The following is a 22715-nucleotide window of genomic DNA, read 5'->3' as shown; positions in this document are numbered from 1 at the left end:
TTACAGATCGATGTTGAAAAAAATATAAACATGGGAAAAAAAAAGGAAAAAAGCATTAGAAATTGCAGAAAGTTGATTTCCTCTAGGAGAAAGCCAGTAGTAGCAAACTCAGAATGCCTTCTAATGATATATATATGGTTTTTTAATCATATGAAAATCCAGAATTCAGTATGTTTTGTTCTGTCAATTTACAATGACACATAAAAGATGTCTGAATCAGCTGCAAACCGGCATTTCATCTAAGGGAAATTCACACCTAACAATGAAACGAATGGTCTTGTGCTAAGAGGCATGGTCCTTTCCTTGGAGCAACCTCCTGGTTTAGACACAAAATGGACAGACCAAGGAGGGAAATAAAGGAAAGGAAAGAAAAAAATAACAAAATAACAACTGTGATTAAACTTATTATGTGAGTCCAAAGTTAAAATGTGATGCATGGCAATCCAAATCAGAGACAGTCACACGGGACACACGCACAATTTATGTAAGCCAAGTTATTTCCATGCAAAGCAAAGGTGGAGGAAAACTGGTGGGAGAGATGGCTTTGCTGAAATGCATGGGTAGGAGGATGGTTAAGAAATTAGAACAAGTATGTAAAACATTACTGTGGTGAAGCATATTTATTTCCCTACAAGTCTGTACATAGGTGCTGAATGTAATATATTTGAGGAATAGGTAGTGGGGACCTGCACCCATTCAAAGCAAAAAGGAAAACACTGCGTCACACTCTTTTAGGATTTGCTCTTGAAAAGAATTAGGAAAGAGTCCCTTCAATAGAGCCCTTCTTTAGAGATTATCTCATACCTAGATGATTATTTAAGGATGGTCTTTAGACTTAAAAAACAAACAAACACAAGTCTATGTTTAAACTTTAAAAAATATTCACAACACTTAGGAGTCATTCAGAAGAATCTGTGGCATTATAGAAATATAGTAACCTTTTCCCTTTCCTTTTTAAATGATTGAGCCAGCTGGATGTATTACACTTCAATTTCTACTATCTGGTATTCAAGAAATAAAGGAAAGGGTGATTTAAATAACATAGTAGTCCCGAAGAAGAAAATGGGATAATAAAATCTCTTTTTTAAAAAAGGAATGAAGGCAATGATAATGTCACTTTTTAAGCAAAGAAAGTGTCTTTTCCTGAGAGAACTGTCATTTGTTGAGGAGATAAACTCTGTGACTATGCATATATAAAGATATGTTAAAATGGTTTATATCAATGCAAATTTGTTCATGTACAAACCAATGAAAACACCCAGAATTTCAAATAATCTAGTCCTGAATGATGATTTAACATAAGAGCAAAGAGACTCTCAATTAAAAGCATTCTATGGGTGCCTGGGTGGCTCAGGCCATTAAGCCATTGCCTTCAGCTCAGGTCATGCATGATCCTGGAGTCCTGGGATAGAGCCCTGCATTCAAATAAATAAATAAAATCTTTTTTTAAGAAAAGCATTTCAATAACAGTAATTTACATTGTACTAGGTCTTCAAAAAAAAAAAGCCCCAGATCATTGCCCAGAACCAGATGGCCATATCAAACATGGTTCTAAGTTTTCTCCTTTTAAGAATAGTACCCTGAAATGCAGGGACTCAAAATGAATTTTTAAATGAATAAGCAATAAAAATTAGTATTTTTTCCTTAAACTATCTGGGGGCATAAAAGCAAGAAAGAAACCTGAAAAATTCAACTTCTTCCACACAAGAAGCCAGAGTCACCAGAAACAGGCCCCAAAACTAAAATGTTAATGAATTGTTACAAACCCAAAATGAGTTCTAAGATAGATCTCTTAAGGTCTGTAAAAACCAGTTCTCTCTGTACAAAATTATGTGTGGGATTTGCATCATTATTTAAAATTAGCCCTATAATGGCACAATGTTGTGATTAATAATTTCATCCAGGAGGTTTTGATTTTTGTATTCTTGGTTCTTACTTTTTTCAAAAAGTTTCACAAAAATCCGTTAGACCTCAACCCGAAAGAAGTCAGTTATACTTCACCACAGTAAGAGGTGCTAAGGGGTGGGGGTGGGGAAAGGGTTGGCTTTAGCTGAGAACTATTAAGACAGTATCATTTTTGCAAGTGTAGCCTGCAAAAATAATGAGCTCTCTCCCCAAGTCAGTGTTGCTTGATATCAAAAAGTGATACTGTCATGTCAGTGCTTTAAAAAAAAAAGAGATGACAATGTTATGCTAACAAATGGACAAAAACAGTAGGGTGGGTTTCTAAACAAGCATAACAGCAATAGCAGGATTAACAGGGGTATCAAAAGAAAGTGAATGCTTAGATGAATAATCATTGCATTTTACTGCTAATTAGCTCACAAATTAGGTATTTTTGTAATTTAACTGGCCAAGCTGCTTTTCTAAGTAGACATTAATGATTAATAAGGACAATATAAAAACATAATTATTACAGTGGTTAGTAATGGCAACTAGCTGCATCTTAATTCATGCTTCTCTTTATTGTAGCCAGCTTTCAAAAAAACTCAATTTTATTTAAAATCTTACTTTTTTCTGATGTCATATCGATCTGAAAGAAAACATACATAAATTGAATGGTTACAAACTGTGTCTTGTTTCACAGCCCCTGATGTGCAAATAAGCTCCTATTCATAATCACACCCACAGGGAGATACCAGAAGCTAGAGGAAGGTCAGGGTAATTTGCTACAGTTCTTCCTGAGAATCTCCTTGATTCTTATCCTAACTTGGAAAAAAAATCTTTCTAGACGTTATAGGTGGAAAGTACTTTTTAATATGTTATTTCTAGGAAGATATGATCCAGGGTGCGTTTGATGTTAGAAATATTTATTTAGGGAAAAGCCAGGAAAATACTTAAGTGGAAGTTAAACAGTGTCAATTTAGTGGAGAAAAAGAAGGAAAGAACAAATAACATGCCAGGGTAATACATTCTACAGAAGTAGTTTCGTTATCATTAATTACAAGCCAAAATTCCAAATCCTGAAAAGAATACAAACTGGATCTATTGCCCTGCATAGCTTCTGAAAATATTCAATAGAAAAATCAAAACTTAATGCAAGAAATTCATTTAAACATAGTAAAAATGGTTTTATAATTGCACTGCTCTTCTGTAAAGGGTGTAGGTACCACTTTGAACAGCTTTGATGATAAGAGTCACCAAGTGCAGGAAGGAAACTATGTGAGACAAAGAGTGGCTCTACAATTGAGGGTAAGGATGACATCTGTCTTGTCATAATTAGTACCGTATATGGTTACATACGGCAGGACAGTGAGTTTATCATCAACCCTCTTGTCCTGCTCTACTGCCGGGGTAGGAGTAAAAAGTGAATTCAGGGTGATTCTCTGCACTGTAAAGGCCTTACATTTTAAGCTGGTGGGTACAAGGGTATTTATTATATTTTTATTTATGTTTCTGTATTCCAAATCCATCGGAGTAACATTAAAAATATAAAACTAGGGGGATCCCTGGATGGCTCAGCGGTTTAATGCCTGCCTTCAGCCCAGGGCATGGTCCTGGAGTCCTGGGATCGAGTCCTACATCAGGCTCCCTGCATGGAGCCTGCTTCTCCCTCTGCCTGTGTCTCTGCCTCTCTCTCTGTGTGTGTCTCTGCCTCTCTCTCTGTGTCTCTCATGAATAAATAAATAAAATCTTTAAAAAAAATTAAATAAATAAAAATATAAAACTAGTATATTTGAAAATATTTATGTGCAACTAACAACAATTACATTTGTCTATCTTAGAAACAGGAACCAATACATAAATAGGAAAGTAGAAGGAATTTCCCAATGACTTCTTTCATTTCTATAATGTTTGGGCATCTTCAAATCTTTATATGGGGAAACAAACACAAATGTGTCTGAACTATCAGAGAGGTCTTATTCAAGTGGTTCTTTATTCAAGGTAATCTCTCGAAGACTTGCTTTCTTCATCTATGATATGACAGCACAGACCTCACAGGGCAATTGTGAAGATCAGTGTTGATGAGGTACATGGAGCATTTAAAGAATCTACCTTGTAAGAAGTGCTCATGATCGGCAGAGTTCTGCATTATAATATTATAGTCTAATGGTTGAATTATACACTCCTTTAAGTTTTTAGTCTCAAACTTTTCGGTCTTAAGATTCCTTTACACTCCTAAAAATTACTGAGGATCTTGAAGAACTTTTGTTTATGTTTATGTTTGATATATACAATTAATTATCTGTTTTATACACTAAAACTAAGAAAATGCTAGAACCCAAGTATACACAACTACACATTCCAGAGTCAGAGCCATGATGTCATCATATGTAATGTAGTCTCTGGAAAACTCTGCTATAGCTTGTGGAGATATGGGAGGTAAAAGACAAAAAATGTCTCAGTAACCTTAAAAAAAAAAAAAAAAAAAAAGCTTTGACCTCCAGGCATCTCCAGACCAACCTCTGAGAAATGAAATAATGGCTTGGCCTTTAGTAGTTGGTAGAGAAACACATATTACTACACAGAGACAGGTAACAATTGACAGGGAAAGCTTTACTGTTGTTTGAATTCAGTCCACGAGATGAAAAAACAGGCTCAGAGGGGTTAGGTAAACTGTGACCCTCCTATTACTAACATCTGTATAACCCTTCTAAGAACACAGATTATGTGCTCTTATTAGTGGTTATAGCAAATACAGCTATCAACAAGAGACAGTATCATACAATTACCTCTTCTTCCTGTTCTTGATCTGACTCTGATTCCTTGCCGCCCCAAGATGCCATGCGAGATGGAAAAAAGAAAGCAGGAAGAGTAGAGAGTATTTAGAAGAAAAGAAAAGATTAAATACACTGCCAACAAACATCAACAGGCAAGCATACAGCCAGCATACTCTTGTTTTTTTTTCTTACTAACAGTTTATAGAAGACAGGCAAATAATTTAAAAGGATTGATTTAAATGTGAAAGTCTAAAGATTAAAGAGGAAAAAGACCAAAACTATAAATATACTAATTCCTTAGGCAAAAAAACTAAAATTACAAATATACTTATTTCAGATACTAGGTTACTAACATCCTTAAAGTTTGATATTTAATTTGATGCATATGCCCAGAGAAATGGTGATGATATTTCCCAGTCATTACAGATATTGGCTGAAAATGTTAAAAGCCACAAATAAGCATATGGCGAAAATATTTTGAATACATAGGCAATATTTAGTAGTTCTATTATAATAAAGAGCAACTAAATTCTAAAGTTTATCTAAAGTGTACAATGTTTGGCATTGTTTTCCTTTTTCTTTTCAGTTACTAAATGGAAAGCTGTCCAGGACCATCATGGAATTAATGATATGTCTTAACTTAGAAATACAGTGTAATAACAAACACTTTCTTTTAAAGCACATTGAGAGTTCACTGAAATCAGAGACAAAGCTCATTCATCTTTACACATCACTCAGGAGGACTGCCCACAGCAGTACGCATTTTCTTGTGTTCTTATTTGGCATTCACTTCGGTGACTCACAAATACACAAACCCCAAAATACATTTTGCATCATTGGAGTGTGATTAGATTATGCTCACTGAGGTGGATATACCTATTGCTGTATTCCAATGACTGGAAAAACATGCATGTTTACTTATACAGATAATATTTCACTTCATTTTTATCATATAATAAGAATTTGCAATGTTAAGCATGATGCTATGGGCTTTTCTCTATGTGTCTGATCTCTATTTACAAGATTAATTGGTTAAAAAAAAAAAACAAGATTAATTGGTTAAGAAAGATATACCATGGTGGGTAAAAAGAAGTGTAGAAGATGCTTTGTATTGTGGAATCAAGACTTAGGGTTTTAACTATATTTCTAGGTCTCCAGGTCTTACCTGCCACTACTCATGCCCCTCCCTAACCTCTAGTACACACCGTGGCATCCCGCTGCAGCCCTCTATAGACTGTCATGGGGTGGGGGAGGGGAGGTTCTATTGGGAAGAGGTTGGTTAACATTTTTTTTAAGTAATAAAAATTAAGTTATCCTCAACATTTAATTCATGTAGTTGTCATCACAACTTGATCAAAGTAAGCCAGGAATTCTGTAATGGTGAGTGATCTGAATACAAAGTAATACCTGGTAAGGAGACTTTGGGTCAGGAATTGACAACTTGTTCCTTTTCAACAGTGTTTCAAATCTACTCCTTGTAACATGGGAGTATACTGTATACTAATTATGTTAAAATAGTCAAAAAATTATTTTGATAACCCCAAAATATTATAGATTATAAGATGAACAGGTATTTATTTTAGCAATAAGATAAAATCTCATGAGGTTGCTTGGAATTTAATAATATATAATCAACTTGTGAATTGGCAGAAGCCAATGGACTCATAATACTTTGGTAGGGCCAAATGGACTAGTATGATCCCAGAAGGGCACATATAAACCAATGAAGACAAAGCCAACTTATTTTTAAAAATTAGTCCAAAAAGTTAAACCTTAAATTCACATGTTCTCTCTTTCATATCTAATACAGATTTTTTGAAAATTTTCCATCAGAGTCAATGTAATGCAAAATAAAAGAGAGCTCCTTTTTTTCCTTACTCAAATGGAATATCACAAATCTGACAGGGAATAAAAAATGATTGTTACATGTGCTTGCATTCAGTAAAATGCAAAAAAGCTTTTGCTTTTACTTATTTTAAAGGATTTGAAAATTAAATCCTATAGAAATGGAATTGCACTAAGCAGATTTGACAATACCTTTGTATAAATTGGCAGGGTGATATTCAAATTGCAAATAGCTTGATGCACCAGGCCTCTTGTGGATTTTGGCTCTTTCATAAATGATAGTCGCCCGCAAGGTTCCTGAGTCGTATCACGTACCTTGAACAAGAAAGGCATCCATACTTCACACAGATATGATGTATACTATTTATTTTAATTAGGTAATACTCAAAAGAAAGAATGAGGAAAAAAATCAATTCATTTGATAACGCCAAGGATATAGAGATGTTTCTTTCTCTTTTTCTATTATCATTTAGAATGATTTTTACAAAATCATTTTACAAAGTTGTGGTAAAATAGACATGCCATAAAATTTACTGTTTCCATTTTTTTCACTTACCATTTTTAAGTGTTCGATTTATTGGCATTAAGCACATTCAAAAACTTGTACAATTATCACTGCCATGCAGAATCTGTCATCATCCTAAATACACACTCTGTACCTATTAAATGACAGCTCCTCATCTTCTGCCGGCCCCAAGTCACCTCTATTCTACTTTCTATCTCTGTAATTTGCCTCTTCAGATACCCTAATAGAGTTATACAATGTTTGTTCCTTTTGAGTCTGGGCTGTTTTACTTAGCATAATATTTTCAAGCTTCAACCACGTTGTAACACATATCAGAATTTCATTCTTTAAAAGAATTATGTTAAAACATACATAAAACTTATCATTTCATCCATTTTTACAACCACAGTTTAGCAGCATTAAGTAGATTCATTCACACTGCTGTACAACCATCACCACCATTCATTTTTGGAACTTCTTTGTCTTCACACACCAAAACTCTGTTTCCATTAAACAAGAACTTTTCATTTCTCCCCTCCCTCATCCCCTGGCAACCACCATTCTATTTGCTGACTCCAGCATTTGACCTTTCTAGGTACCTCATACAAGTGGAAACAGAATATTTGTCCTTTTGTGTCTAGTTGATTTCACTTAGCATATATCCTCAAGGTTTATCCATGTTATAGCACATATCAAAATTTCATTCCTTATCAAGGCTGAATAATATTCCATTGTGCCTATATACCATATTTTATTTATCCATTCACCTGTCAATGGATATTTGGGATGTTTCCACCTTTTGGCTACTGTGAATAATGCTATTATGAATGCTGGTATGCAAATAACTATTTGAGTCCCTGCTTTTAGTTCTTTGGGATATATACCTAGAAGTGGAATTGCTGGATCATATGCTAATCTAGGTTTAAATTTTTGAGGAATCATCATACAGTCTTCCACAGTGGCTGCATCATCTTGTATTCCCACCAGCAGTGATTGGGGTCCCCATTTTTCCACATTGTTGCCAACGTTTGTTAGCTATCTCATTTCATTTATATATTTATTTTTTAACCACTGCCATCCTAATGGATACGATGTGGTATCTCATTGTGGTTTGAATCTAAATTTCCTTTAGCTGCGGACATCTGTTTGCCTTCTTTAGAGAAATGTCTAAGTCCTTTGCTCATTTCTGCATTTGGTTCATAGAACGACTTTTGCACATCAACAATATAGTACTGGCTTAATTACACAGTCATTTGTGTTAAATGGATCAATTACCCTTCAGCAGTTACAGGTTAATGTGGTGATCTATAAGAACCTATCTTTGATCAGGTAAAACAAACCAGAAATGGCACAACAAAAGACTCAGTAGAGATCTTGGGAAAGCTTAATAGACTTTAAAAAACGTAAAAGAGGTTTACTGACATATACTTGGAAAATCATAATGGAATAAAATGAGTCACTGCTGACAAACTGGGAATTAATAATCTGACATTGGTGTAGTAAAAAACTGATAGAAACCAGCATTCAGACTTCTAGATTAGTGAAATACACTGTGAGAAACAAGAAAAAAAATGAGCTGGCTAGAGAAATAGAGAACAGATTTATTACTTCCTTTTCATTACATGAATCTCACCATCACATATTTTAGCTCCTCTTTAGAACTGGAATCCAGAATGAAATGTGTATATATTGCTGCTGCCAAATTCCTAACTTGGATTAATAATCTTAAACAGAGACAACAAATTTACGGTGTACTGAAGTATCTCCATAAATGTTTGCTAAATGAATTTATGAAAATATATCCAGTTCACAGCTCTATCAGGAATAATCTCTTACTAGATTGAGTTCCTGGTTCCTTTGAGAGCTTTTACTACAAAAAGTTGTCACTTAGAACTCTTTTGGTCTCCACATTAATGAAATTCATACATTTTTAAAATATAAGCATAAATATTTAAAAGAAATAATAGTAAAAAAGAAGAGAGAGAGACTTCTGTAAAATTTGGAAAAATGTAGCTAGTTTTTTAAATTAATGAATTGGCTATTTGTCCTAATTCTTAGCCTTAAACATAGTTCATATGTAAAAATTAAGGTTGAATTTGAACTTCAAAAATAAAAATGGTTGGGTTTTTAGGACTTTAAAGTTTCACAGATATGGTTTTAAGAAATTATTGCAATGACTTAAAAGCCAGTATTATCTCCTACTAAAAGAAATCAAATCCTTACTTGATCTTAAGTAAAATTCATTACAAAATGCCATGTTTATATTACCTTGACAAAGAGAGGAAGTCGGTTTTCTTTGAAGGCAAAAAAACTGAATATATGATGTTGGCCACTCTTGGTTAATGGCACCAGGTTGCCAAAACAATCAACATAGATGGGTTTTCCTTCTAGTACCTGGTAAAAATAGAAAAATAACAAAGAATATAATAGCTATAATCATTATTGTTATTTATATAAAAAAGTGGTATACAACTTAGATCAGAATTCTTAAAATATACATAATCTTTAAATTGCTGACATTTTGTCTTATCTGTGACAAAGCATGTGCTAGTACTCCCTCTTCTTACTGGTACAAGAATCTTCCAGTGCATGGTAGCATTGAATGTTAATGTTTCCATTTCTAACACTGTTTTATGTTACCTCCCACTAACCAGTATCTATCTTTAAGTGCTAAACTTAATAAATTCCTGATTGGGTTATTTTTGACATTATAATGAGTCAGGTTACTTGACTTCAATATCCAAAGGCCTGCAGACAGAAAATTATGAAATAAGAATAAGTAATGTAGAAAAGCCCTGGATATGGTACTTCCACATTTACATAATGGATATACTTCCTGACTGTTTTCTTCAGTACTAAAAATGAAACCAACAGGGAGAGATAAAGATATCTAAATGATTACAGTCACATACTTTACTAATAACTCATAATTTTTCCCAAGATAACTTTAAGAGAGTCTTTTTACCTCCTCACATACAGTAAGACTATCCCTATATCCAAACTTTTTAAAAATGGCGGATTTTGGACCTTGACCTACTAACTGATCAATATGTAGACTGATTTTTTTTATGGCTCTATTTATTAAATACTATTTTAAATATATTCTACTAGTAAGGGGATAAACAACAGGTTAACATAAACTATTTTTGTAAATACAGTACCTCTACATCCCTGCTTCTGGCCACTTCAGCAAAGTTTTCCTGTTGTTCAAGGGTTTTATCCACTTTATCATCAGTCATGCAGAAACATCTCAACCTGGCTTCAATGGGGTCATGTGATTTGGCAAACACAACAAATTTGGCCATATACGGTACACAGATAATTTCTCTATACACTTGTGATGCAAAGGTAACAGATTCCTGGATTTGTCGACAATCTATCAGCCAGAACCTACAAAATGGAATAAAGGTCAGGTATCTGAAATTTAAAGTATACCACTGAATAAAAAAAAAACCAGCCCCTTCACTATGATCAAAATAGTCATTTAATGTTTCTTGGGAAAAGAAGGGAGGAAGATGAGAGAAACTAAAGAGAAAGAAAGTGAAATGAAGCAAGGTAGAAGGATAGATAGGAAGGAAGAAAAGAGTGTGGAGAAAAGAGAGAGATTAGGTGTTTAAGATCAACTATCAAATATTGTATTTGTAATTTTCTTCCCTGGAGACTCTTCTGAGTATTGACTCTTTTGAACTATATATTTCAATGCTTTAGAATCTTCTAGCATGTAAGCTCCGTATCAAGACATTATGACAAGTATCTAACTGAATGAGAGTTCCTATTTTTCTTGCTTCCCTCTCCTATTCTTTGTTTCATTTCCTGAAACCCTTTTCAATAAAATCTACACAGCTTTTTTTTTTTTTTTAAAGATTTATTTATTCATGACAGACACAGAGAGAGGGAGAGGCAGAGACACAGGCAGAGGGAGGAGCAGGCTCCATGCAGGGAGCCTGATGTGGGACTCGATCCTGGGACTCCAGGATCACACCTCAGGCTGAAGGCGGCACTAAACCCCTGGGCCACCGGGGCTGCCCACACAGCTTTTCTTCATCATTCTTTTCCAACAACCTCTCCAGTCACCAAGGTGAAATAATGCCATTTTTTAAAAATTGCTTTTGCTCCAGAGCTTCTTAACATTGCTGAATATAATTTTAGAAGAAATCATTAGCCAATTTATGAATTCTAGCCTCAGCTAAGTCTGTGACATTGTCTGGCAACATTTTCCTCAGATATCATTTTATTCAGTATTGTAACTGTGCTAAATCTTTATGACATTCTTTGAGTTCCCACCTCACCTGAGGCTCTAAGAAAGATAACTTCACTGGGAAAGTAGAGGCCATCGATGGACATTTTTTCAATTTGCTATGTATACACTTTAAAAGTTTGGTTCACATCTTTTTGCTCTGAAACCTTTCCCAACCAATGATCACCCTTCTTCACTTAACTCATTTCCCATAATCTTTCAACATTCCTAAGATTTCCCTATTGTCTTGGCCTCTTTTCTTCAGTTCTTGATCCATCTATTTTTTTTTATTGGCTTTTGGTAAAATATATAAAAAATTTACCATTTTAACCATTTTAAGTGTATAATTCATCGGTATTAAGTACATTTACAATACTGACTTCTTGGTCTATGCCATGAGGCCTCTGTAAACAATGCACAATCCAGCATCACTTCTGAAATACAGACTAAATGGGTCACTGTTGCTCTCCCCCAGTACCCTTCTGCATTCTGTCTTGGTATCTTTGTTCATGTTACTCTGTCTTCCACTTTTATCTACCTGTAAGGTTCCTACTTGTCTCATGAGTCACCTCTTCTTGGACATTCTCTTATTCTGATGCAAATGCCCTCTGCTGAATTCTTTAGTACCTCTGGTGTACCTCTCATTCAAAATGTCCCATTGTCTTGCATTAGAATGTAGATGCCTGAGTGGTAGAACATAATGGCCCACAGAACCCAAGACTAGGTAGTTGAGCCTGAGTGGTAGAAACTATAAACACATGCCACCACACCCAAGTATGTCATGCGCCATTACTAAATTATTCATGAATTTCTATTTTTTCTTTTCCCCCTTGAGTAGAAATTTAAGTTTTAACCACTCTTGACTTTAGTTTTCTCATCTGTAAAATGGACACAATACTTCCTTTCCTATTGAAGCACACAGTAGTTGTAGTAATCAAATAAATGGGAAAATGCTTAGCAATCCCTTAATCCCTATGCAAAAGGAAACTAATAGTAATCAACTGAGTTAGTGTGTGCAGGACAGAAAACTAGATAGCTACAGATTTTAAAAGATGTGTGATATGTAAATCAAATATGTAAATGCATTAGAATGCTAAGAGTCACTGAAACCTCTAAATCATTTAAGCAAGCCACAGTGGGCTTTGTGTTTTTATTATTCTGTTGGAGAAAAAGTAGTTCAGTCTATTTTTTGACAGCAGGAAATTTATCTTTCCCAAGACCTTTGGGACTGGAAAAATCAGCTGGTGCCAGCAAAGACCAGAGGCAGGGTCACAATCATTTATTTCTCTTAGATTTTAATCTGACCTGATTGCCCTTTGTTATTGTATCATCACTATTATATTTGCTGGCAGATTTAGCTTAAAATATGAAAGTAAATGCAGATCATGTTTAAAAGCAAGCCAAAAAGCTTCACTCTTAAAGAATGTAAGAAACAAAACAAGACAGTGAGGAGGAGCAATCTCACAGTGGGCTACCCTGGGCTGCATAACATACCTGGCAGACACATTAGTTGTAAAGGAAACACATTCATTGACAAATGTTAAAGGCGTAGTTCCTGTAATGTCTTCCCATTGTGCTGGGGTGGTTCCACCTGAAATAATATGATTGTTTAAAAAAAATCAGGCAAAACTCCAGACTTTGAATTGTAAAATAAAGTCTTTGTGGTTCTGGCTGTATCCACTCATAGACTCACACCCACTCCTCAACATGACATATTGGAAACAACAGGTCTAAAAACCATATGCTAAAAAATGGTACGCTGAAAACAAACAGTAGACACTACCTTTCAAGGAAATTTAAGGGAGGTTATTTGAACAACTGCCTCAAATTGTTTACTAAGTGTTCCATTCTTTTTTTTTTTTTACATTTCAAGTTTTTATTTATATTCTAGAAAACTAACATATAGTGTAGTATTAGTTTCAGGTGTAGAATTTAGTGATGCATCACTTACATAGAACACCCAGTGCTCAGCACAACAAGTGCCCTCCTTAATCCCTATCACTCATCTAGCCCATCCCCCCACCCACCTCCCCTCCAGTAATCCTCAGTTTGTTCTCTATGGTTAAGATCTGACTGATATTCTGAAGTTTTTATTGTAATTGCTAGGCTTTGAAGATCATTTTAAATTGTAACAGCTGATGATTTTGAAAGCTACTTCGATCAGCCAAGGAGCTGAATACTTTGTTAAAATAAGAAAAAATCTAAATATTCTTTTGTTCCTGAACTTCATATTTCATGGAATTATTTTAAAGAAATAAAATTTCTTCCCAACTTGCAGTTCAAGGTTGGCAAAAAAAATGCTTGGAAAATATTAAGAGCTCAATAATACTGCATGGTGAATGAATAAATGAATGAGTGCTGAGGCATGGCCTCTGGACACAGAAAGATCACCATGAAGGCTGATGTGGACTTTCATTCTACTGGGAAATTATGCTGGCATAGATCAGGATATAACAGTCTTAAAGCACTGTAGGAGGAATGTATGTTTGAGATGAAGAAAATTGTGACTCTAAAATTCCTTAAAGAAGGAACTGAGTTATCAAAGAAAGTTCATGGAAACTTATTCTAGTCGGCCTCTAATATAGGAATTCTTAGCAGAACCATAAAACAGAGCAAAACCCCAAAATCCAAACACTCTGGTTAACATACTTTTTTAAATTAACAAATAAGTTTAAGAAATTGTTTAGTACAAACCCGTCTGAAGATCTATGGCTAGAATAACTATATTAGATGGTGCCTAGGCCCAGGTGGTATCCTCATTTGATCATCTAAAGGGCAGGGTGTGCCACAGTTTTCAGTGTCCTTTTGGTCCCATGCAATTATGTTGCACATTATAGAAAGGTTGTGTACCCATGAAACAAAAAGTTTGGGAATGACACCCAGAGATGCTGGTAACAATCAGAAATGGGTAATTGAGAAAGGGATCATAAGTGAAGCATAAGATTTCCTTCTATACTCATTGTAGTCCATGTGTTTTAAAATTTCATCATATTATTAAACTTATGGGGTAAAATGTCAGTGGTCTCCTATCATAAGCACACACACACAAAAGAAAAACACTAAGAAGAAGGGAGAATTAGAGAACAAAATAAAAGTGAACATTCCTTTCAATATGGAAGAGAAATGAAAAAAACTTCTAACAATACCTAAACAACAGGGATGGTGATTATTCCTATTGACAACAATATAAATATTTACTGAATGCCAACACCACATAGTTGGTTTTTTTTTTAATATTTTATTTATTTATTCATGGGAGACAGAGAGAGAGAGGCAGAGAAATAGGCAGAGGGAGAAGCAGGCTCCATGCAGGGAGCCCGATGTGGGACTTGATCCTGGGACTCCAGGATCACACCCTGAGCCGAAGGCAGACGTTTAACTGATGAGCCACCCAGGCATCCCCACATAGTTATTGTTAAAGAGGGAAATTAGGGATCCCTGGGTGGCGCAGCGGTTTGGCGCCTGCCTTTGGCCCAGGGCGCGATCCTGGAGACCCGGGATCGAATCCCACGTCGGGCTCCCTGCATGGAGCCTGCTTCTCCCTCTGCCTGTGTCTCTGCCTCTCTCTCTCTCTGTGACTATCATAAATAAATAAATAAAATCTTTAAAAAAAAAAAATTAAAGAGGGAAATTATTAGGTCAATGATGTAGTACTAACACAAGTTATCTGTGGATTTTTTCCTCTCACCATTTATTATTTTTTTTCCTCTCACCAATAATACCATTTGTGGTGGTATTATTGAGAAGAAAGAAAAAAAAACAATGCTCCAGTAATGTCTTTCTGGAATGTGGTAGTTGTCTGAAAGCCATTACAACTTCCAATTGAAAAGACCAAAATTCAGTTAATCATTAATAATCTTTACATTGTTTTTCCAAGATCAATGATAAAGGCAAAACAATTCCTAGACAGAAGTTTGAACTGGATATAATAATCCAATATGCTATTTATTTTTCATAAAAGATTTCATATTAAGATGAAGTCTTCAGTGAAGGCTTAAAACTTAGGCTTTGAGGTATGTAAATTTGGGTTTGAATTCCAACTCTGCCAAATATTTATGGTATGATTTCAAGTAAGTTCTAGAACTTCTCAGCCTTGACTTCCTTTTCAGTAAATAGGGTTAACATTTCTTTACAGGGCCACTGTAAAGGCTGAAGTGACAGCGCATATAAAGGGTCTAGAAGTAGGGCATACAGGCTGTATTTTATAAGTATTAGTTCATTTCCTTTCACCTTTCACTTCCCTAATTAGAAGTTTTTTCCTGAATGAATATATAACCTCACAGGTATCTGATGACAAAGATAATTTAATATTTACAGTAACCTATGTTTCTTCCTTCAGAACTTTCTACTAGCACAGTCACATGTGACTCACCTGTTATGCTGCATAGTAATCTTAAGGTTGGTGCATCCCCCCCAAAACCATTCAACATGACATCACTTGAAGCCTTTGGGACAGGAATGGTCATGGTAATTGGTTTGTGGAATTTTCTTCTTCTAGGTTCCAAAGTGACTATCGGGCTGAAGGTAGCTTTGTTGCCTAGAATCTTCTTAACCAGCTCACTGTGCATAGGTTGAGCCTTTTCAAAGAAAAAAAAATGTTAAACAGCATATCTATATTTACATCAATATATTTATTTGAAAAGCTGATTTCTAATCATTACACCCATGTTAGGTTAACTTGCATCCAACGAGGGCATACCTGGAGGCCTACACGGATCCTCTTGGTTAGTGCCCCCTCTGGGAAGACGGCTTGTACCTGGGGGGCCACCGTGCTGCTCAGCACGCCTCCCTCTGGGCCAATCAGGTTGCTGTCCTGTTTGATGCGAGACACTACTGCAAAGTATTGTGGGAAGTCACGGGTGATGATGCGGCATATTCGCTTCTTTTCTAGGTCTTCCGGGCTATCCAGCACTGAGACAAGAAATGACCCATCTTCATACAGCAAAGGGTTTCCTTCCAAAAGCATTCTAGCAAACTCCATGGCGGAGGTTAATAGTAAACAAGTGTGGGAACAAAACACCTTTTTTTTTTTTTTTAAAGTAATAGGAAAATTTAAAAAGACATCCTATCCTGACAACACCAGGAAAAAAACAAAAACAAAAACAAAAACAAAAAAACCCGCAGTCTTTCAAGACCTACCAGCAATTAGTCTGCACATTTTATTTCTTTGTGGACACTAAAAACTTTTCAGGGCACTGTGAAAGGAAAGCCTCCAGTTCCAGATGCAGTGCTGCAAGACTGGCTGCCTTTGTAAATGAGGGGTTTGGAGGGCAAATCTGGAATGGAAATGAACCTGTTCTATTCTTGGTTCACGTGATAGAGAGGAAATTGTTTATGGACTCCTTCTCTTCATGAATTTCAAAGTTAGCTCAAAAACCAGTTATTGTGGTTTGAGGAAGAAATATGGCCCTTTCAGTCCTCAGGGCCATAGTGCAGGAAGAAAATTTGTCTTCTAAGGGTAAGGTTTGTGTCTGTGTGTTTATTATAGTGACATAATTGTCTCTGAAACAGTCATATATAAAAAAAAAAAAATCATGGGATCCCTGAGTGGCTCAGCGGTTTAGCACTACCTTCAGCCCAGGGGGTGATCCTGGGATCCTGGGATCGAGTCCCACGTCGGGCTCTCTGCATGGAGTCTGCTTCTCCCTCTGCCTGTGTCTCTGCCTCTCTCTCTCTCTGTGTGTGTCTCTCTCATGAATAAATAAATAAAATCTTTTTAAAAAAATCAGTGATTATGAATTCAGGGTTTGAGTATTCCCCTGAAACCATTAACTTACCAAACATATCATCTACTATCAGGAAGACAGGATAATGGGCTCTTTGTAAATTGCATTAGTGTAGCTATGTAGGGCAAATAAAAAATCAGACTGGCTTAAAATGTAGAAAATTTGCACTAAGGGGATCACTGAATTTTTAGGGATTATGGAAAGTTATTTATCTTCAGAAACCATTTGCAATCCATTCTAGAGGCAAGAACAGCAACTACCCTTTTTCTTGACAATTGAATATAACTAGATATAGCAAAAGCCAGAAGTCCCAGGATGTGATCATACATAACTGAAAACTGATGCACTGGCAAGCACCAGCACATACTCACAAAAGACTGTATTTCCAAGGATAGAGAACATAAAAAATACAAAACTCTGATTCTTTGTTTTACAATAGGCTTTATACACATAGAGTTATAGGAGTCCTCATTCCAGGTCAAGATGCCAGTGCTCATGGCGGTGTTAATGACAGGTAAATATCTCAGAGGAAAATATCCTAAACCTAAATGTAGGCAAAAGAAATGGCTTCAAGAAGTAAAAGCAGCTAAATATTGCATGAAACAAGCTTTATCAGGAGAATCCTGATCTTTTTATCTTGCTTGGAAAAATACTGACCTATGTATCTAGAGGGCATAATTTCTTTTTCCTTCTACCTCCTTGCACAGGGTAAGCCTGGACTCTATTCTTATTCCACCTCAGCAGGATGCAGAAAGACTAAAGCAGCTGTTGCCCAGCCAGCCTTACTCTCTGAGAGCCACACCCAAGGCTACGGGCAGTAGTCTGCAAGACTGGTGAACATGACAAATGTTCACATACAGCTGTAAGTCCGGTTCTGTACAAAATTTGGTATGCTCTTGGCACTTAAGAAAAGATCATGCCCTATTTGCGTGGTTCCTTAAAGTGAACACATGTCCCGTTATTAGGACTGAGTCTTTGTTTTTGTGCAGCCTAAGGAGGCCAGAGAATGAGCCAATCCCCTCCAGTCACACTGAGATATTTCAACTTGTGGCTAGATGGTCCAAGATGGATTTGGGATTTACAGATATCAAAGCCCTAATGAGAACAATGAATTCCTTAACTCTATGTGTAGGTGTGTAGAACGAAATTCTACCCTGGCAACTCCTTACTTTAATTATATGTAGAAGTTTGAGTGAACTTAATTTTCCTATCTCCTTAGTAATAGCAAGTTAAAAGAAGAAATCATATTATCCTATAATGCACTAGTTACAGGTATATATGTAAGTTCCCCAATTAAAAAAAAAAAAAGCCTACCACTTTTTATCAGTGTCTTTCTTAAATATCTAAATTTTCCTGTTCAGCATTTTTAAAAAATCATGGATTTATTATCCAGTATCAGTTCATTTTGTAGCCTAAACAGCAAAATCTATTTGGTCTCGCGTCTTAGGTTTGAAAAGTTTACACTAAAGATAGAGATGTGCTATGCCTCCTTATTAAAATGAGATATTTACTATTGGAAGGGTTTTATTTTCTTGAATATAACAGATATATAAATATATCATACATTCCAACCCTGGAGCATACAGACCACTGGAAAATACCAAAATACAAAAAAAAAAAAAAAAAAGGGATCCCTGGGTGGCGCAGCGGTTTGGCGCCTGCCTTTGGCCCAAGGCACGATCCTGGAGACCCGGGATTGAATCCCACGTCAGGCTCCTGGTGCATGGAGCCTGCTTCTCCCTCTGCCTGTGTCTCTGCCTCTCTCTCTCTCTCTCTCTCTCTCTCTCTCTCTGTGTCACTATCATAAATAAAAAACAAAAAAAAAAAATACTTGCCATGATAAAATGACACCAAGAACACCCATACCCAAACCCACCCCCCACCCACACACCCGGAGGTCATAAGAAAGAAATACATCATTTTAGTGCTTCCATTTCAGAATCCTTTTAAAACCCTTACTATGAAGTACCTTCATCCATGCCATTAAGGATTTCATTCAATTCGTCTTCAGTGTATTCACAATAATGCTCTTTCCAGCTGTCCCCATTCTCACTGCGCAGGACCACCAGTTCCCTTTCCTTTCCTCGAAGAGCAGCAAAATGAGGGATCTCCACGATCACAGGCCTGACATAGTAAGGTAGAGTGCTTAGTGTGGACAAGAGCTAACCAATAGCAAGACAAGCACCATGACTCTGTCTGTTGCAAAGTGACCTGGAATCATTCTCTTTCTCGGGACAGGGGCATTGTGGGCTGTCCTCCGGAGCCCATCGGCTAGCAGATGGTCACGCAATAGCACTCCACCTTGGGGCACCATCCTTAGGGACATGCTGCTACCTTAAGCCAAATAAAGTTTCCCTATGAGTGCATGTGGCATTCTGGAACTTCTCCTTTGATAAATGTTAAGTATAACACATTTAACCAAAATAAACGTACATGCATATCCATGAGGTGTGCCAATCTCCTAAAACATTTTCTACAAGGTGCAAATGACAAAATGGTTTAAGAAGGAACATGGCTTGTATGTTGCATAATTTGATGTGTTGTAAATGAAAAGATGTCAGAAAAGTTAGCTACTTGGGAACTAAGGAGACATGCACTCATGGTTTTTGCCTTTTTTTTTTTTCATTCAAGGGAACAATAGGCATGTGTACACAGCGTGGCCACAGGTGGCTGAGCAGCACCTCAATAGACAGCCCGGCTATGTCCCATGCCTATTAGCTCAGGATCTGGAACATGCACTGCCCTGACATTTTCAGGTCGCATTCACTTTCAAAATTTACAGAGGCTTTGGATTTTTCAGTCCAGGTTGCTTTGATACAGACTTCAAATTTATCATAACAACATCATAACTAGCACATAGTACAACTAGGCAGATCTCATGCTTTAAACGAAAATGAAGATCACAGCACTTTAAGGGAAAAGATATAAAAAACATCACTCGAAAATAAAAGTCACATACCACAAGGGTCAGAAATGGTCCACTAAAGATAGGTTATACAGAATTTAAATCATAGGGAGGGACATGTCATGGGCACAATGACAAAAAGAGAAATCATATTGCAGAAGAAGGAGAAGAATGGGGGCCAGCAGCCATCAATTTGTTTTAAGTCACTCCTACCCAAGGAATTTGGTTCCAGGAGGCCCCAGCTGAAGGATGCGGCTGACCAAACTTTCTCCCTCATTAAGTGGGGGAGGAGCCGTTGGCAGGTGAAGTTTACTGAGTACATCCAAAGCAGCAGTGAAAGAAAGAACATAAGTAAGCTTCAGGTATTGTTCTCCACAGAACCCCAGCGTCACCGGCTGATCAACAGGGTGAAATCTGGTTTCACACTGCGCTTGGTTCTGTCCCCTCCATTGGTCACAAAGAGTAAGGAACCGAGACCCAGAGTGTACAATGGAGGCGCATGGAAGGAGACCCTTAGATGTGGAATCTGTCCCTACTTAGGTTCACTGCCAGGGCATGAGCCGAAAAATAAACAACAAAAAAATATGCTCCACAGGAAAGACAAAGCTGTTGGGAATATAATAAAAACTCTGTAGAGAGGCCAGATGTTTTCAGGGATATTCCTCAACAGATGTGAAGTTTATTAAAAAGCCTAAAACTACCTGAGCACAAGGGCCTGGTACAAAATGTGAAAGGGGTCATTGGGGAATTATTCCAACCATAATGGCATTTCTGATGCAACCCAGAACTTCACAGGCTCCTCCTAAATCTCTGGCCATTTAAGGAGGACAAGGGAGGTGGCTTCTATAACTGGGGGATACAGACAACCCTTTTCAGGTGTGAACATAATTTGCAGCAACCTGTTAATAATTTGCTCCAAATTACAAGGCTTTAGAACATTTCTCCAAGTTCTAAAGCAAATCCTCTCCCCCAAACAACACTAGCAAAGCAAAGAGTTCATGATTAACAGCATTTTTCTCCCAATTTTTGAGCACAAAGACTTGTTATGACAAGACTTAAATACAAATGATTTGTTTCAAAATATTTTGAAACTTGTCCCCCTCCAAAGCTTCATCCTTTTTTCAGTTTTCAGTGGTAGTCATTTCTTGGCATGTTGAGACACCACTTCATATATAATAGCAGCTGTACAACCAGAGGAAGGAAGAAATGCTAATTTCTGCTCAAAATTGCTAAAATGAACATGGCAAAAGTGGTCTTGATTTTGTCGTCTTATGAAAACTACAACTAAAGGGACTGCCGGTGTAATTTTCAGACTCAAGATAGCAATTTTGATAGCAGAAAAGACAAATCACATGGAGTGAATTTTTGGGTATCCTATAAAGTTAACTCTGCTTTCCAAAGATAATCACTCTGTTCTGTAACTACACAGACTTTAAATTTATGTTTGTAATAGAGTACTACTTCTTCTTTATGACTTTACCATGTGAGTCTCAGGATTAAAAAAAAAATACCTACCATTGGCTAAAATGTGGTTATTCACATTGGAAGTCTAGCAGCTATTGTCACATCCAAAGAGAAGGAATAATAATTCACCTGAATATCAAACTCATGAATGCCTTAGAATAAGAGGTTTGTGACTGGAGTCAAACACTGTGGTGCTACTTCCAATTTTTAAATAATTTCACAGGGGCCAATCTTCTTTCACAACGTCATGACGTACCTTTTTCCATTCCATCCTAGTGATTTCATGTAGAGGACACAAGCTCATCCGTGACTAAGTGGAGGTTTATCAGAAACCCTTACCCAAGGAACTGAGCACCAGAAGGTCCAACTTCGATCAGGCGACTGGCCAGGCCTTCTCCTTCCACCATTGGAGGCATTGTCGCCAGTCTATGGCGTTTGACCAGACGGCAGGTGACTCGAGTTGGGGCAGTACATTTCCGAGGTGGAATAATGATACGGAGCCCATTGTGTCTGCATCCTCGCATAGCACCACCTCGAGCATCCACCATAAAACTAACCAGGAAACTAAAAATTAAAATAGAAGATTAGCTGCATTTTGAAATACTGGAAGAAGATAAACAAGTTTTGTCAAGTTAGTTTGCTTTCATAATGCTTTGTTCTTTTTAAAATTCATTCACACCGTGGCAAAATATTTGTCCTTAAAAGTTATTTTACTTTATGCTAATGCCTCTATTTCTGTTTGGTCATTGTTTTAGTTTTTGTATTATTTTGATCTGTGACTAAAGAATTCTGCTGATTTTTGTTGACAATGGTGATATATACAAACTGTAAATTAGAAATCTAATTGGCTTAGAAAGTGGAATTATATGATGAACACTGATGAGTCTTCTTTTGTTATAAATGCAATGACTTCTGCTTCTGCTTCTGCTTCTGTCTAGAGGAGTCCTGAAAAATCCACATCTTGAAATAATGTAAGGACAGAATAGAAAGAAAAGACCAAATTGCAGTTTTTCTAAGTTAATCCGACCTGACTTTTCAAAATTACAACTTGTCCAGCCCATTTTAATATAATTCTATGACTTAAAAAAAGATTCATAGGCCTTCTCCCAAGATCAAACCCATGTACATGCATCCTCCTCCAACATTATCTTACCCAGGATGCAGGTTTTTAATTTATCGCATTCTAACGGAGAAGGAAAAGCAAAAAATTAAATGCTTTGGATAGACTCAATTTATTGGTTGACATTCACTTTTTCAGCTGTTAAGTAGGAATCTCTCTGCTGTACTGGTCTAACTGAAGCAAAGATGGGGTGGTCAGAAAATAAGATCATAAATCCCTTCTATTCTGTGTTTTGAAGTGAGAAACCCTGGG

At 36.5% G+C, this 22715-nt stretch overlaps 1 protein-coding gene across 50 annotated transcripts in view; it reads right to left on the bottom strand.

Moving 5' to 3' along the window:
• The window catches only part of ANK2 (ankyrin 2), a 336881-nt gene that overhangs the window by 28092 nt on the left and 286074 nt on the right, over positions 1–22715 (bottom strand). For 24 of the 50 annotated variants that reach the window (XM_072810346.1, XM_072810351.1, XM_072810360.1 and 21 more), the window contains 11 exons: positions 21683–21907; positions 20093–20191; positions 18944–19098; positions 15948–16159; positions 15621–15825; positions 12743–12839; positions 10173–10401; positions 9280–9405; positions 6699–6821; positions 4674–4706; positions 2512–2533 (listed from right to left, as the gene is read on the bottom strand). In XM_072810346.1, coding sequence (XP_072666447.1) covers positions 2512–2533; positions 4674–4706; positions 6699–6821; positions 9280–9405; positions 10173–10401; positions 12743–12839; positions 15621–15825; positions 15948–16159; positions 18944–19098; positions 20093–20191; positions 21683–21907 — 1526 coding nt within the window. The remainder of the gene's footprint in view (positions 1–2511; positions 2534–4673; positions 4707–6698; positions 6822–9279; positions 9406–10172; positions 10402–12742; positions 12840–15620; positions 15826–15947; positions 16160–18943; positions 19099–20092; positions 20192–21682; positions 21908–22715) is intronic. The other 26 variants (XM_072810352.1, XM_072810369.1, XM_072810384.1 and 23 more) reach the window with 2 other exon arrangements.

The sequence above is a fragment of the Canis lupus genome, chromosome 33, assembly GCF_048164855.1.
Source record: "Canis lupus baileyi chromosome 33, mCanLup2.hap1, whole genome shotgun sequence".
NCBI lineage: Eukaryota > Metazoa > Chordata > Mammalia > Carnivora > Canidae > Canis > Canis lupus.
Note: the sequence above shows the minus strand (reverse complement) of the source record. Positions and strands in the feature narration are given on the sequence as shown.